This window comes from Oxyura jamaicensis, chromosome 3 (genome assembly GCF_011077185.1).
Source record: "Oxyura jamaicensis isolate SHBP4307 breed ruddy duck chromosome 3, BPBGC_Ojam_1.0, whole genome shotgun sequence".
Lineage (NCBI taxonomy): Eukaryota > Metazoa > Chordata > Aves > Anseriformes > Anatidae > Oxyura > Oxyura jamaicensis.
In genome coordinates, this window is record NC_048895.1 from 106,929,265 (window position 1) to 106,947,268 (window position 18,004).

General features: G+C 37.5%; 1 protein-coding gene across 5 annotated transcripts in view; it reads left to right on the forward strand.

Annotated features, from left to right (window-relative positions):
- Positions 1-18,004, forward strand: part of VSNL1 (visinin like 1) — an 87,112-nt gene that overhangs the window by 31,714 nt on the left and 37,394 nt on the right. For 4 of the 5 annotated variants that reach the window (XM_035319964.1, XM_035319962.1, XM_035319961.1 and 1 more), the window contains exon 2: positions 5,212-5,378. In XM_035319964.1, the coding sequence (XP_035175855.1) occupies positions 5,217-5,378 (162 nt within the window). In that variant the 5' untranslated portion in view covers positions 5,212-5,216. The remainder of the gene's footprint in view (positions 1-5,211; positions 5,379-18,004) is intronic. The other variant, XM_035319963.1, reaches the window with a different exon arrangement.

Consider the following 18,004-nt stretch of genomic DNA (forward strand, 5'->3'; position numbering starts at 1 on the left):
CGACAGATGCTTCACTCTCCTCATCTAATCACCTCCATGGCCCTTCCCTGGCCTCTCTCTGGCATGTCCAGGTCTCCCTTGTCCTGGAAGCCCAGCACTGGACCAAGCACTCTAGGTGCCTATCACTGGTTCTTAGCAGAGAAGGATCACTCCTCTCAAACTGCAGGAAACACTTGTCCTAATGCAACTTGGATAGAAAATAGCTTTATATAACTGGCTTTAAGCAAAGGGAGCAAAAAGGCACAGCACATGATTTTTGGAGACATGACTGGATATTGCTGATGCTGTCTATTCAAAGGAGTTTGAGTCCTTTTTCAGCACAAATATCACATCTTTAGCAGCACTCAGTTTACCCTTCCATAGAAATGGAAAGAGTTATATTTGTTTGCACTTGGTCCCTTTGAAAATTGAAAACTTGCCGAGGAGGCCAAAGGGGAATGGAGAGGAGGGGAAAGAGAGGAAGCAGGTGGGACTGGAACTGTTAGCAACAGTTTGGGGATGTTTTGAAAACATTAAACAGCAAAGGAGCTTCCGTAAGTCATGTTTTGCTATTGACATTTATTTTTTTTTCTGCTTAGGTCTTTAATAAAATTCTGATTTGTAAGACTGACCCCACATTGGTAGTTTAGTACTGGCAAGCCAAGTGGGAGATACAGACCCGATAAACCTGTGCAGGAACAGCTGTAAAATATTCCAGGGGAAAAAAGCCTTCAATTGGCCAAGCAATTTGGATGATGTCCATGTGGAGAGCAGAGAACTTTTGAAACACCTGAAGCTCATGTGGGACACATGGTAGCATTGCAGGAAACCTATCAAGCAAAAGATTTATCAGGGAAAAACTGGAAGACCAGGTATGGTTTTAAAACTGGAGGAACCGTCATTCTCTTGCTGCACATGACTTAATCCTCATTGTCTCCAAAGCCCCTAGTAAATCGTATAAAAGCAGTTTGCTAAGCCATGCTTCTGAGTCCTCTGAGGGGAACTTCTAGCTGCTGCAGCCCCTTGCTCAAGCTGGCTGGTGGTGCCCATCCTGAGATGCAGCGGTGCAAGGCACAGGCACATACATCCTCGTGTTGTTCCTGCCTGCTGCTGGCACAGCCCCCAGGGCTTCTGGTTTGGAATCTGTTTAATAAAACTCCTGCTTTTAAAACTGACCCTCCTACTGTAAAAGCAGCAGCTAAGGTGTTGCCGTGTAAGAGCTGAAGTACTGTAGTAACACGCATTGCTGGGAAGCTTGTTCCTTTGCGTGGCTGATGGTTGCTTGCAGCATTTTAGCTAAGAGGATGTGTTTTTTAAGTTTAACTTTTATTGCTGTTGCTGCTTGTGACACAACACTACAGTTTCAATATTTTTCTTGATCTCTAATCTGCATTGTGTTGCCCTTGCTAGTATTAATATATTCTCTTGCCAGAGTAATCTCATCAGGAATAGACTTTACACCTTTACTCATGCTAAGAGTCTCCCTGTTTGCTGGTTCCTTGTTTATTGTGAATCTCTCTCCAGCATTTGTTTGGAGTTGAAAAATGTTGAACATGTTGCCTTTTTTTTTTTTTTTTTTCATTTACTGTTTTTTTACCAATCAGAAAATGCAACAGAAGATGAATAACACTGCTTGAATTGTCACATTGCATGGTTGGAAGCTTGGAAGTTGGAAGCAAATTTATAGTTTAAAAGAATAAAATTTTCTAAACAAAGAAATGCTTGCAGAGTGACCTTTTCTCTTCTTGAAGACTTAGTGATTGTGCAGCTGTTCTCTCCTGTATTTTCCTAATGCATATTCATATATTTTCACAAGGAAAAAAACATGTTTGGGAAACCATGATTCTAAGTTAATTAAAAATAGTTTTTCATTTTAGGAAATCAAATGTGTTGGCAGTGGCTTACTCATTGCTAATGGGTAATTGTACTTTTTCAATAATAATAAGAGATTCAATGAAACTCTAGAAGATGTTAGAATGTGATTAACTAGATAATCTGTGTATTTGAGTTTTTATTCCCAAATAAGACGGATCTCCCAGAGCCAGAAGTGTGAGTTTATATTTGATAATTATATGAGACTCTTGAGCTTTCTTGCAGATTATAATTCAATTCTGAAGGGAAAAAAAATAGAGAAGGAAGAATGGGTGCCTCTAATTACAGGAAGACATTGTGACTGGCTTGGTCAGCTTGTTCAGTCCCTCATTTCAAACAGAACAAGGCAGAGTATGTACCATGCTGTGCTGGAGCTGCAAATACAAATACCGAACCCATCGGTCTCAAATTAAACCTTCTTCAAGTACTGGTTGTTTCTGTGGAACAGTTTCTGAAAGTGTTTATTAAGATCTTAGCCGTGGTTTTCATTGATTTAGAGAGAATATTAAATGTTGAGGTGTATTAGAGATGGCTGGAAGGTGTTTAGGATTTATTGGACAATCTGTGGCTGAGCAAGCAGCTTACCAAAACTAGGGACTTGCATCACAGAGGCAGAAAACCTGGCTCTCATTTCTCTGAGTCTGATGATAGGAAAGGTTTTACATATGGGTGTTTGTTCAGCTCTATATTCAGGTATTCTTACGTACATGCAGACCCACTCATTTTCTGTGGTGTTCTATGTCCACATTACCAATAATAATAAAGTTAACTTCAGAAGATGGTGCTGATGCGCAGGTCTGTCTGTTTAGTGCCAGGTCCAACGGCTGTAAAGCTAGCAAAATGAATGCAGAAAAGTTATTTTTACGTTAACAATAACAGTAAATTTGTTAGTGAAAAACACCTGATCGTTGCCCATTGAAAATGCTTTATTTTTTTTTATGTGTAAGTGCTGTTGAGATAGATAAATATTAATGGAGGTAAGGATCCAGGTGAAAAGAATCAAATAAAAGCACACTTGCCTAAATTAAGAGAGCTAGAAGATGCCTTGTGAATCTACCTACCTAAGGTAGTTACTGTAATTGCTGAGAATCTTTAAGGGTCTTCTGGATCCTAAGCATAGCACCTTAAGACTGCAAAGGGTCACATAGTTTAAAGGAGAAATAAATAAATAAATAAATAAATAAATAAACAGGCCCCTTAAAGATCAAAACAAATGAAACAATCTATTGTTTCACTTAAAAGCCATCTGAACTGGACTTACAGTACTTTAGTCTCTGTGGGATTAAAATTCAGATTATGTCAAACTATGTCAATCTCATACACGAGAGGATGGGGACTTGAAAGGTAAGGCTGGGAGAATTGTTCTAAATACTATAAATTACAAACCCACCCTTTAGCAAGACAGCTAATTTCTAGGCATCTGCACGTACAGTTAGGCCTGTGGTAATTAACTAAAAGGCCAAATTCTCCAATATGGCTGAGTTTACCAAAATGTGTGGATGAGAGATTGGCAAATATCCAAAGCGAGTTTGGCACAAGCAGTGTGCTGCCCTGAAGTAGCAGCTGTGTGAGCCCATGTAGTAGGGTTCCTGTAGTTCAGAGAAGATGCAGGGCCCTGAGCAAGAAAGTGCTGCAGCATGTTGCAGGGTTGGTAGAGGAAGGAGGTGCAGAGTGTGGGGAAGGAGCACCTGCTTGCTGGAAGCACCCCAAGAATTTGTGGACCAGGTTTACCTTCAGTTGCTCATCTAATAGCCAAGGTCTCAAAGACATCTCTGACTGGAGTTTCTACCTTGATGGGTTGCAGCGCATTGCACTGTCCGAAGACTGAATTTCTCAATTTTGTATCGCTGAATGCTTTGTAGAAAGCCACCTTCTTTCTCAGCGTTGAGGGTATTTGTGTGACTGAACAGCCTTAGCAGGGATGTCCTAGCAGCCCTGACCATCCTGTTGGGCTGTTGGAGGGGATGCTCTGGAAGGGGTGAAGACAGACTGAGCAGAGATGTCATCAAGGGCTCCCCTTTGGTGGCCATGTGGTGTTTCAGAAAGAGAGCTGGTGCTGTTGGTAGCATGGCATTGGAGGAGGTTATGTTGGTTACACTAAAACCAAGAGGAATGGGAAACTTTGTGCCTGCTCAAAGATGGTTCCTGTAAAGGGCATTTTATAAATATATTGATTAACAGAAACAGAACAAAATATCTCCTTATGAGGAGAAAGAAACTAAACTTAGTAATAGGGGAAGATGCCAAAAGCAATAGATTAATATCAGGAATGGGTGGTGATATGGACTAGAAATCAATGTGTTCAATGTGGTTCTGTCATTAGAGGCAGATGCTGTACTGGAAGATAAAAATGGAAATGCCAAGCTTGGCTCAGGAAAGAAATTATTCATCTCTTTGCAGTGCTGTACAGGACAAGTTAAGTACTGTGTGTCATCTGATTAAAAAATAACTGAAAGACATCTCCTGTCATGAACAAACTGTAGTACAGTAGTACTGGAACATGTTAAGGGAAAATATTTCTTAAAAGGCATCTCAAAGGATATCTCAGTTGAAAGACCAATATCAATAGCACTGAAAGTTCTGTACTTACATGCAAACACATGTTTATTTTGTCTTTCTGTATGCTTTATGTGTAACATTTACAAGTATGTATATAAGTTGCATATGTTACGGATATCTCTGGAGTTAGCAGTGGTGATAAACCAGTGTGTGGAGCATCCAGTGGTTTATGTTACAAGCCTCTCTGTCCATAGCCCTGCACCTGTGAGTAATAGCTGCTAATGTGAGTGTCATACCAGAGAGATTTTCAAGAGAAAGATAAAGAGGAATTCTGTGGGCATCCCTGAATGTGTGAAAAGTTTTTGTTAAATTAAAAAGAAAAGGAAGAAGTGAAGTCATCTTTTTTCGTCCCAAATGTGAAGAAAGGCTAGAAATGACAGAAATCACTAAAAACAAGAGGCAGCTTTTCAATGTGATGCTAGCACTATGGTGAAACAGAGTAGTACTTTCCAAAGGAAGGAAAATACCCTCGCATCAAAATCAGAAGAAAATAAATCTTTCATTTAGGTGATACTATTATTAAGGACATAAGAGATTTGTTTTCATCATTAATTTAAAGGCAAATGAGCAGTCCTTCACCAGGTCTTGAGATGTGAATGAAAGATGCTGTATTTTTCACCATTTCAGTCTCTAATGTTCAGGCATAGCTTAGGTTCCTGTTCACTAGGGAATCTGTAAATTTACGTTTGACTAAAAGCAGCAGTGAGTGCAAAACAAGTGATGCATTCGAGCTTTGTCGCTAATCAAGTTTAAAATGATCACAGCAACTTGGCTAATTGTATCAATTTATTTCTTCTTAAGGCAGAATGGGGAAACAGAATAGCAAGCTGGCCCCTGAAGTGATGGAAGATCTGGTGAAGAGCACGGAGTTCAATGAACATGAGCTAAAACAGTGGTACAAAGGCTTTCTAAAGGACTGTCCAAGTGGTAGACTGAACCTTGAGGAGTTTCAGCAGCTCTACGTAAAAGTAAGTTATTATTAAGTTCCTACTGTTTGGCCTTAGAAAAATTTACAAAGTAATACAAAGCAAACACATGGTCAAGAGCTGTCCTTCATTAAAAAAAGGAATCTTTCATTAGGAGAAGCAGTGGTGGATACAAGGAGGTAAATGGGAAGTGCAGCCCTTTTTGTATGAACACTTCTGATAGCTAAGGTGACCAGAATCGAAAGTTTAAGAAAAAAAGCCGTGGTTTACTCAAAGAGATACAGTCTCTTCACTCTGTAATTTATGGGCCTTTTTCACCTTCAATCAGAGGTTGCAACCCTGTTCAATAAATCATGCTTTACCTATGTAATACCACTGGAATATAAACCCTGTGATTGCTGGACCTACTCATAAAAGACTGTATTTCTTTTGGTTTCAAACAAAAGTGGTGGGGCTTTGTGGCAGTATGTCCTGCAGATAAATTATGCACTGTGTACAAAGGATTTCCTTCTCTAGATTTTGAGTATTGCCTTTCTTTTTTCTCTACTTTTTCTTTGCCCTTGTTAGATATGAAAGGAAAGCCATGCTGCTCAGTGTATTTTCTTTTTATTCTTCATTATTTTATTATGTCCAATGTAGTATTTTCCTTACATTTAGTATGTATTTATTCTGTAACAAGAAGTGAATGGGGGCAGCATAAGAAGTATATTTGTGTTACAAAGATAATTATATTTTAATTCAGAATCGAGTGTCTGCCTAAAGGTCAGAGACTTCAAAGTAATTTTAATTAGGAGGAATACTGGATGGTGATGATGAACACTAGGATCAGAAATAGTTCATAAATACAATGTGAGGCTCAATAAAATTTTAAAAAGCCTTTCAAATGTGTTAATAGTGAGCACACTGACAATTTCTGCAGACAAGTGGGACTATCTGTCTTTTCCCTTAAATGCATACTACAGTCCTATCCACAATTTCTTCAGTATAGAACCATATCACTCTGTGAATCATCACCTACCCCCTTTTACTTTCTAATGAGTGGTCTTCTACAAAAACTGCTAGCTAAAGTTTACATAAATAAGCCTCTTTCTTCGTGTTTTAATATTTATGGCTAGAGATGTTGCCCCACAAGCTTTTTCTTAAAAAAGACTGACTTTGTAATAACTGTTATTTTCAGATGAAAAAAAATTTCACTGCCTCAGGTATTGTGCTTGTTATTGACTGATAATTTATAGCTTCTATTTTAAATTGTACTCAGTGTACATCCACAGGATTAGACATCTAATCATTTCTCTGACGTGTTTCTGAGGAAAGTTAATAGTCTTTACAAAATATTCCTAATAAAGTATGTCAAGTGTTTAACTCTTTAGAAATCGTTATTTTCTTTTTGGCAAATTGTAATAAAGTGATTTTTTTTCAATGACTTTAAGTGTTGTGGAGGAAGCTATCATCTGAAAATAGCTCGAAGCTGTTAGGACTTCCTCCCTTCAAAAAGCTGTTTGAAGTGTTCGCAGCTAATTCAGAAGATACTTTACTCATGGAGGAAATATCAGAGAGTAAATTCAGGATCAAGTTTACAAAATGGTACTGCAAAATGTAAAATAAAGTGTACAGAAGTACTGACATCTGGAAACATCTCTGTAGTCTTACTGAACAGCAGTATCTGGCTTTTAGTTTTATGGCCTCATATATTTTTAGAAATGCACACCAAATAAGATTGTCTCCCTTGCTTTGGTAGTTATGTTTTTTGAGATCTCCTCTGTAATGTTGCTGTCGTATATTAGGTCCAGTTTATTGTTGTTCTATATATAATATCTATATACAGGGCAAAATACTAATTTTGCAGAAGAGAAATACGATTAGCTGTAGTAAATCCAGAGCTTTACTTCTCCTGTCACTGAAATGCTTCTAAAATAATGGCCCTCGGCTGTCTGAGAAATTAATGGTCTGAGTGTTGTCAGTGGCGGCGACTTCTCGTCCATAGGACGTTCTGCCTGTCCTGGCTGCAGACAAAACTCCAGATCTGACATTTGATCTTTCCTGGAGAAGCCACCAGAAGGAGACCCAAATCACGATAATTACATTTACAGCATTTCAGTTCCTTTAATGCATATGTGAGGTAAAAATGTATGAAGCTAGTATTTATTAATAATTTCTCTGCATGAACTTATAGTTGGGAGAGATGACATTTTAGTTCTTGGTCTGAACTGAATTTTATCAGAGAAGATTTCTGTAAACAAATATACTTGGAAAAGAAGTACTTTTTTTTTTTCAGTTCAGATTTACATTTTCTTTAAAGGATAATGTTTCTTTGTTCATGGGAGTTGTGTGGTACACTTTCATGTGGGTTGAAGGGTGTTGGTCATCTTAGTAAGATGCAAAGAAAGCTTTTCTTTTACTCCTACATAATATAAAATATCCTCAGCTTAAAGAACAAACACATTTTAGGTTTCTCAGGAGCATTATTTTAGATGAATTCCTTGAATATCTCTAGTTACTACTCTTCTGGCATAATTACAGAGTGGGGTGCACAATCTTGGGGTGCACAAACTACATTGTTTTGGTGGAAACTTATCTAGAAGATGTGTCCTGGAATGACACCTAAGGTATTAATGTTTCTAATGCCAGCTAATAAGCACTTACTCCATGGGTCCAAACTAGAGCTGGTTTGAATTAAAACATCCAGAACATGTGTGATGTGGATGTCAGGTCCTCAACACTAACTCTTCCACTCTACGCATTTGCGTCAATTGTACTGTGCTGTTTACTGATGTAGATGAAGACTGTATTGACTAAAAAGGAGAATTACTCTAGCTTGGCTTGGAAGCGTTTGCTATTGAAATTTCCATTAGGAATACAAATCATGCAATGCTTAAAATAAATAGCAGTTCTACAAAATGGACTCTACAGTAAAATTATTTGCAGCATTTTTAGTAGAAGTGCCTTTAAGAATATTTAATCAAGAACACTCTTTTAAATAAACAGTAAATAGGAGGATATATACTTTATACTGCCGCATATTTGGCATTGCTTGCAGTCTCAGAGGTTCGGTAAAACTTATTGGTACATTTTTTGATGCACAGATTCTTTTTGTGGAATCTGTGATGAGCTGTACGGCTCATGTGAATCCATGGTGCTGAATGACTGGAAGGTTGTACGGTTTTTAAATTCATTTACTGAAGACTTGTTTGTGTATTAGAGTCCCAGAGCCACAAAGAGACCTACGTGTTGAAACACCATGTCAGCTGCCCTGACAATCTACACAGAACGTGGGAGTGGGGAAAATGTGTGGATACTATTAAAAAAAAAAAAAAATCAAAGCAGCATGTTGTAAAGAAATGTGCCAATGCAAAGCCACAAGGTAATGATCAAGACAGGAATTTGTATTGAATTCCACATTTCTCCAGGGTATATGCATCTGTTTTCATATGGGAGTGGTATCCTTCAAACCTCTCCTGCAGAGAAGTATCTGGGACATTAGGAGTCAAAGCAAAATCAGGTGACTGGAGTCCTTTTACTGTCTCTCCTTAGTAAGGAAGATAATGTGAATACCTTGTCGTTACCACAGTGCTTTAAGTACTCATCAAGCTGTAGGAAACCCAGAATCAATTATTGTGTCCCTGTAAGGAGCTTGATTCTGTACTACTCACCCTCTGTAACTGCTCTGCTGATGAGATAGGTCCTTCTGGTCTGCTGGCAATGCCCCAATCAACCTCTTGCTGCAGAAAATAGTGGTAAGTAGTTCACTGGGTCCATGGGATAGTCTGGATCCTGCAGTTCTGCAGTGAATGTTCTAAGCATTAAGCTAAATCCTTGTTTGTTTTATTCAATTTCTTTTTTTTTTTTCTATCCTAAAAATTCTTTAATTCTTTTATCTTACGTAAAACATCATTAGCGTTATGGGCAGAGAGCTGAAGGAATTAATATACAAATTTCTAATTAAAATAAAATATACCAATAAAGCACGTTGGAATGTTCCCATCGTTTGTTAGGGTTTCTTGCAGTCTAGAGGGCCAAATACATTTTGCTTCAGATCTTTTGAATTCAGTGGATTTAGATGAATATGCCCTAGAGTGTGCAAGGATGCATAATCAGTACTAATGTTCACAGGAATTATGCGTGTTTATTAAGTGGAAAATAGGCTTCTATATTGTGATACTTGTTGGAACTGGGTCACTGAACATGAGAAGTATATCTTCTAGATTAATTACAGAAACAAGCACCAATGGTGCTTTAACTGGAAGGGTAGGGTTGAGAATCGTAGTATAATGCTAGCATTAAATAAAGTGAGTTGCTTTGCGAATTTATTGCACATATATTATTTAGCTATGTTTTGGGGTTTTATAGATAACATTTAACTGAATAAATATAGTAATGCCATTTGATTAATTACAGTCAAATGGTCTGCCATATTTTTGGCTTCGATCTCACATTTCCTGCCTTGAAGGCAATTGATTCCTAGTCACACATTTTAATATCTGTAGGAAAAAAAAAGAATTTCAAAAAATCTTTTGATATGTAAGTGCATATGTTTGCATCCTCTTGTTCTCTATCCAGATTTTCAAGACAGAGTAGCATCCTTCTAAAGATGGCACAGTGCTCCTCAAAATGTTAGGTTAGAGCTGCATTGTAGGCTTTCAGTGCATTTGAAGAAGTGGGATTCCAGAACAACACGGCTGTGTTTGCAGATGCCCTGAACATAAATGCACTTCCTCTGGTAAAAGCTGATTTTCCTGGGATCATGTCTTTTAACTGGAAGAGGTGTGCTGGCTTTACAAATACTATTTGGCCACTGAAGATCTCCCTGTAACAGGAGTAATTTTTAGGTATATTATACCATTAATCCTGTGTTGCTAAAGAACTACAACATAATTTGAAATCAGAGAGATTTCTAAAAAATACCGATGTGTCTACTCATACGATTTTAGTCCATGTTGTTGCTACTTTCCAGAAGGCTGCATCTGCAGTGCTTACAGTCCTCCTGGGCAATATGCTAGTATGTCTTCCTGGACAGTAGGGCAGATGTACCACCTGATTTTACCTGCAACTCAGAAAACATCATATGTATTTCTTTATTGTAAACATGATTCTAAAAATCCTTAAATAAGTTATTAGTACTGGATTGGATTGGTATTGGATTTTTTTTTAATTGATAGGGGATAATAAAACCATTATTGTTAGATTAGAGCCAGTTAGAGATAGCATTAGATGCAAACAAGTAAAGAATAGCTCTGGGCCAGGAGCATTATAAGGTGTCTCTATAAGAAGAAGCACATATGTACTATAAGAAGCAGCACATATGTAGATAGACAAACTCTTTTAAGTAAGAAAGAGGCTAGAAAGAAGTAAGAGAAACAGTATTTGCATCAGTGAAAGTTTTGCTTTGTGGGACGGAGGGTTGTAGAACGGTTTGTTAAGTGAAGATTCTTAATTCATTCCTCAAACACTTAAAATCCACACATTTAAGACAATTACAGTAAAATTGTTAGAAACATATGCTCCTAAAGAGGAAAAAAATCTTTTACTAGAAGTGTAGTGAAAGTTCCTGTGAAAGGAAAATTAATATAGCAGAAGCCAGAAGAGAGAGTGTAAAAGTATCCTGAAAAGCACAAAGTACATGTATTTGCAGTCCAGCATTATCACAGGGGAGAGCTTTTTGGGCTGAACTATGTGTTTAGTGCTCCAAAGCTGTATTAAAATTGAGTTCTGATGACTTTAAAAACAAAAAAAGATCACAACTGCTTTCCATACAGAACTTTTTGTTGTTGTTATTGTGTTGTTGTTTTTTAAAAAGACATGATCTTGCTGCCTGGATGTCTTCCATGCAAACTGCTTTTGCCATTATTCCTCCTCCTCTTTCTCTATATAAACATGAATAGTCAGGTGCCGTGCCAAAATGTAGGCCTACTAGAAAACCACATAAGAGGCTTATTATATGTTTCAAACAAAAGCTGAGATTGTGCCGTATGAATTTTAAAACAAAGGCCAAGGATGCTCCTTACACATAAAAACAAAATCAAACAAACCCCGAAGGCAGTGTTAACTTTGAAGCTGACTTTGAATGATTCGGGGAAAGGGAAGATGCTGCTAACATGCCTTCTGCATTTCTTTCTCTGCACGTATCCCAGGAAAAATAATGGCTGGAAGTCATTTTACTGAACATCTTTTTAAATCTCTCTTTAGTATGCAGAGCTTTAAAGATCAACAAGCATATTGAAGAATAAAATACAATAAATAAACATGAATTCTGATTTAAGCTGCAAAGTAGAATGAAAACAGTAATTTTCAGAAGAGGACTGGCATACTGCATAGTGAACTTTTCTGAAAATATGGCCATAAATCACATCACTGGATACTAAGAGCATTTATAAAAGTAGAATGGAGTCACTTCAGATTGAAATCCTAATCTCATTGAAGATAATGGGAGTTTTCATTCCTGATCCTTATTTAAGAGCTTAGAGCTGCACTGAGCTCTTGAAATTGTTTATTATCCTGAGTGCTGGGAAGTCTGGTGTGAACTCCATTAAAATCCAGTCCTGCAAGCTGGATCTGGTGTCTGGAGAGCTCCCCTCATGAAGTGTAAAGAACATACACAGTACTAGCTGTCATTTAAAGGCAGCAGTTATTTATAATCTAAATCTTCATGGATAAGCGTTGACAATAAGTAAGGGTCCTGAACTTAGAAAAACTTAGAAAAGCAGATCCAGAGGCGAAGAAGGACAAATCCCTTTATTTTTGCACCATTCTGGCTAGTGGGTAATTTTAAAGGCTAAAATATATTTTTCTTTGCTTCTGTTGCAGAGCACATAATGGCCCATATCCTCCAGATGATCTCTGGAGAATCTAAATCTAGAAAATGAGGAAGTCGGGCAATTCTGAGAGATGAAATCTAAATAACTAAATCTTAATTGTTCCAAATAGCAGCTTGTGGAGTCCAGGCTTCTGGGATGAATCTTCCTGATACAAATCAGTTGCATATTCTGACAGTCCCTCCATGAGAGGAAGGAGTAATGGTCACAGTAGTCCATAAAGCAGTCCAGCTGTCCAAAGGCACCTCCAGGGCTTAGAGTCAGCAGATGTGTGTGCCTGTGAAGGTTTAGATAAAAACCTCTGGCTATTACTAAGAATTTACTAAGTATTGAATAGTTCTGTAGTGCAGTGGTTGTATGTGGTTCTTGGAGGCACTCTAAACTAACTGGAAGTCCAAAACATTGAAAAGAGTATGTCTAGCCAGAGCAAGACAATCCAACCTGGAAGGCTTAAAAATCTCACCATGTACATTATCTGCATACCCTACTTTCCAACTTGTCCCGGTAAAAGAAGCCAGGCCGGGTAAATTCTTCAACAATAGCATGTAAATTACTTTTACTGCTTTTTAAAAATGATTATTGTTTCTTAAATGAAGCTTGCTGATCCCAAAAAAACATCATGCATTTTTATAAGGAACCCTGTTCCATTACTGCTTACCTTTGCTCTGCGTTAGATTCCTTCAGAGAAATCAAAACAATGAATTTTGGATGCTGTAATTATTTCTGTAGCAAAACACCGAATTAATGAATACAGTTATGATTTCCCTGAAGGGTAATACAGAAAGTGTGGTGCTGCTAAAAAGGAGAGAGCCACCATTAACACGTAATGTGAAAGACATCAAAAAAGTCCAAACACAACAAATCCACTGTGAGAGCCAAGTCCCATAGCTGTTAAGGCATTCAGGTTTACTATTTCTTGTAACGGTACTTATTTTAACAGTATTACAGTAGTCCTTAGAGCAGTTTCCAAGACTGATCAGTGGTTCACTACCTTTACCCAACCTGTTACAAAAGTCAAGTATTTTGCACTTCTTCCATCCTGCCTCCTAGCCCCTCCATACCACCTTAGTGCTTTACTTCTCATCCCAAAAAAAGCAGTTCACAAAACTAGTGTAAACCTTCGAGGACTATGGAGTGGAGAGAGGGATTAGTGATGTTGAATGTACTTTTTAAAGAGATATTCCATTCCCTTGCAATCTAAATACAACGAATAGAGCATATAAACTCTATATTTATAGATAATCAAGATACAAATGGTTAAATCACTTGCTTGAGGTTACCTTTTGTGTCTTTGGCAATTTTTATATGGGTCAAAATATAATATGTCCTTCATTTTACTTCTTTTAAGTAAGTTTGTGTTTTTTCTTCCTACAGAATGGCTTGGGAAGGGGGTTCTTTGACTTGTGGGTGTTATACAATGCACATTGTAGTATGGTATACATGGCTAGGCTTTCATCATATGTCTACTTTAGATCTACACTGTATATCTGTGGTCTACAGTTAAGCCTCTAATTTAGAAAACTGGATCATCCTTAAACTTGTTCTGAAGACTGGTAAGAATGTTTTTTTTTGTTTTTTTTTTTTTTTCTGAGACAAAGTGACCTAAAGTCTTTCAGGGACTTTAGTTTGTCACATTTCTTGGTCTAAAAAAATTTTGTTTGTTTAAAAAATAAATAAATAAATAAATAAAAAGCTATTTGGTATTATAGGCTTCCTGAAGGAGCCTTTGAAACCAGGGCATTTCATTTCAGCACTGGAGTAAACTAACATGAAATCATAGAAGTAATGTAAAGTATTCTGTTTTAAAACATAGAAGTGTTTTTCTCCAGTATCAGAGTCTGCTTCCAATATCTCCCTTGCACACAAGACCTGGGGCTGAAAACAGCTTTTGTGTTTCATAAGGCATAAAAGGGAACTTAGTGTTCTGAATGAGTCCCTTGACCCCGATATGACGTCTATGGCTCCATGCCTTAGATTCACACCCATTCTGCTCCCTCCACCCCAGTGAATTCATCAGTCTTTCAGAAAATTACCTGTGTGATATGTACTTCCAAAGCTTCCCAGATGGGCTCTTGCGAGTCACCGTAACTGGGTATGACTGCTCCAAAAATTAGAGGATTCCAATTAGTCTGGAACATAGCTCTCCCAGCCATGCATTGCACCTCAGTGTGTTCCATGTGCTTGTGGTATTTGACACGGCAAATCACAATTACCACTGTAATGCATTCTGCTGTGAGTAGCTGTAGTTATGCAGGTAATGAAATCTGAGGTGTTTTAACAAGGTTCTGAACTGTGGAGAACCCTCAGTGCTCAGTTAGTTACTAACTTAAATACAGTTTTTATCATCATGTAGACACCAGTTGAGATTCCAGTCAGGTTTCCACTAATCATAGTCTGAACGTTTCCAGTACCTTGGGATATCAACTTTATTTCTCTTCAATGAGAGTAAATTTCCATCTTATGTTTAATTAAAGCTCATAGGAATAGTTTCTTTTCACTGACAAACCTATTGATTGCTGAATTGAGTTGACTTACTGCTACTTGGCATGAGAATTAGCTAGCTATCTTAATTGTATATTCAAGCACAAACAAAACAAAATGAGAAAACATGTGGTCTGGAAGATAAAGTAATCAACACAAGGAAATTCAGACTAGATAATACTGTTGCCATTTTGCAGAAATATGTATGAAACATTTTCAGAGGAGTTTGCTGTGAAATACACATGTATAAGAAGTTGTGAAATTCAGCTGTCTGGTTGCACTGATAGCCCAGAACTGAGTACTCAGTTTTAAATAGAATTTCCCTGTAGACCAGAAAAACAGCAGTACAGGCATAAGTGTAAATCAGCACAACAATTCACCTGAAAGTGAGTATAAAAAAAAATAAAAAATTGTAACTCATTAACTGGAATAAGATCTTATATGGACCTTGTCAACATTTTTCAATAGAAGCGTATTGAATTATGAAGTTATTTCTAGATGCTTGTATACCCTTTAGTTTGGAAGGATATATCCTAGAATTATTGTTATTCCTTGCTTAGGAATAATACACATGTATGCAAACTCATGACTCTTCACAGTTTCTTTGAAGAGAATTCACTGTTTTGCTCCTTCCTGTCAAACTGATCATACCAGGGGACAGTTAAAATCCAACTGCAATATATATGAGTTCTGACTGTGATTCCTGTCCCTGGTGCTAACACCAAACACATAAGAACTGATTAAAAGTAAGGAACAATCACTGAATTTGCTTTCATGCTTTTTTTTTTTTCCCATTTGTTTTCAGGCTCCAGTTACCAGTATTTTGTGTGTCCGTGTTGACTAGGTCTGTGCCTCTCTTCTTACACCTTTTTGGGACTGGAAGCACTTTTAGTTGCATTGGTATTTATTAATGTAGCAATTACAATGCCTAATTTTGTAGTACGTGTCAATGCAGATAGTTATGTAATTAATTAAAACTAGATGTTGTGCAGTGAAAGCCTTGCAAGGCACTGCAGCTAAAGCCCACAGATGACTTTGGAAGACAACCTCCCTCCTAGCATAGTTCTGCTTTCACCAGAATAAACTCCAGCCAGCTGCTTCTCAGCCAGCTGCTAAATACGGGTAGCTGGAAGGTGATGCTCTTTGGACGTGGTCCCAGTGAAATGCTAATATCCTCAGTTCTCTTCAGTCTCCCTACCCACACACACGTGCCTTAGCCCTGGCAAGAAAGGATTCAGTTTTTCATCCCACTAAATCACCGCTTCCTGCTTTCCCTCTCATGGATGATGGTGTCACTTGGGCAGGGCAGGTGCTGTCCCCTCTGCTCAATTAACACTTCTAACTTCATTTAGAAGTAAACCACATCTCATTTCCTCAGGGTCCAATTTCTACGTTTTAGTATCCAGCATCTTCAACCCAATGAGTCTTATATTACGTGTGGGTTGGTAAACTTGGTGCAAGCATTATATGCGCACATTGAACTTTTTCCAGTTTCTTCATTAGAACAAGTCACTTAGGTGGTGATTCACTGCCCTGAGCTCACAGTCGCATAGTGGTGACCAAATCCCAAAGCTGTCTTGGAAAAATACAATCCTACTGTTTTGTGCACATCTAAAGCTGCAGAAAGGTACAGCCGAGCCTCAGCTTCACAGTAATAGTACTGCACACAATTTTCTTTTCATCTCTTGTGTTGCTCATTTGTGACTCATTTAAGGGACTCCTTAACATTACATTTATTGCTTTAGAAACTTATAGTTCCCAGTATTTGACTTCTTTAAATGAATGTTGCTTTTAAAAAAAAAAACACGAAATTTAATACTTCCATTAATACTTTACCTGAGAAAGGTATTTTTTGTTATATTCCAATATCAAGTAGTTCTTAAAAAGTCAGCAAGAAAACTAAACTGCAGTTAAAATCTAAACCAGCTCTTTAAAGCTTATCTAATGTCTTTTTTTTTTTTTTTTTTTTTTTTTTTTGAGCTGGAAGAAATGCTGGTATGTGAAATATGATTCTGAAAATGGGCCTTTATAATGGAAATAGGTATGTCATTTAATTGTAAGGATGCTGTATTTTTATTGGCTTACTGAAGCAATTATTTATCTATCAGTTAGGTTTTTTTTTTGCTACAGATAAATACATTATGTAACTCAGGGAGCTCAACAAATTGCTGGCATTGTGTTAGAACTGCAAACTCCATACCACAAATTAGCCCCTATGGTGTGTTAGTGTATCTGCTCATTTATTTTTAAGATTCTTTTCCCCTGGAGTTTTTCTGTATGGCAGGGAAATGGTGTTTAATGGACCTGATTTTATTTTCACAGAGCCATAAATTCTGGAGTTATTCTAATGTACGGCCAAGAACAGGGAGAATAAGCACGATCTCTGCTTCTTGTGTCTTCTACCCTGGGGTGTCCTTGGAACATGAAAGATCATGAAAGAGAGCACATGCTCTAAAAGAACATGTACGGAAGCCCTATCTTCACTCTCTGAAGATTAGGTTGCTCATGTAGAAAATCACAAGCAGGTCCTGGGCAATAAAACTGAATAATAATAATAAAAAGCTAACAAAAAATGGTGGAAATAAAAAGTCTTCGTATGAAACAGTTTCTTGTAAAGTGATGTACCTCTTTGTTGCCTCTTTGTGTAAGAATAATTACATTTCTCCAAAGTAAGCAAATCTGTTTCCAAAGGCAGAATTTAACATATTCAGTATGAAAATTACATTAACACGTAGCCAAATTTATTAAAGCCTTTGGAAAAGGATTAATTTGGCAAACAAATTTCTAATAGGCATCCTGTAGAAGGGAGCTGTCAGTGGGAAATTAGCTCTTGAGCTCTATCCAGCAGGCAATTGACAGTGTGAGGTGAAAGCACCTCATTCTGATTCAGTCCAAGAGTGGAATTTTTCCTGCACAGGCACAATAAATACATTTTTGCTAGAAATAAAGAGGCTGCCAAATCAACCTATCTGAATAAAAAGTATGTTGTGCTTTGCACATGGGAAAAGTGCTCGAGAACAGTTAATCCCTATGAAAACATTACCCCTGCATTATCGCCAATAGGACATGCCTTTGGGCAGCTTTTGGTTATTTGTTTCCACTTTCTATACATGCACCCAGTGTTCTTTATTTCCATGTGATTGTTCATCTCAATCGTTTTCTTTGCTCTCATCTATTTTGGGCTCATGCACATGCTTTTTACGTATTGCCAGAATACTCTGTGCTATTTTTAAGTTTCCAGATTCATAGAAGTACTGTTGTATATAGAGTGTTAGAAAAGCAAGTGCACAGTCCTAGGAGGACCACTGATTTCCATGGGATAGCTACTGTCACTGCCAAGTACACCAGTGAGCAAGAACACTTCTTCCTCTTATCCTT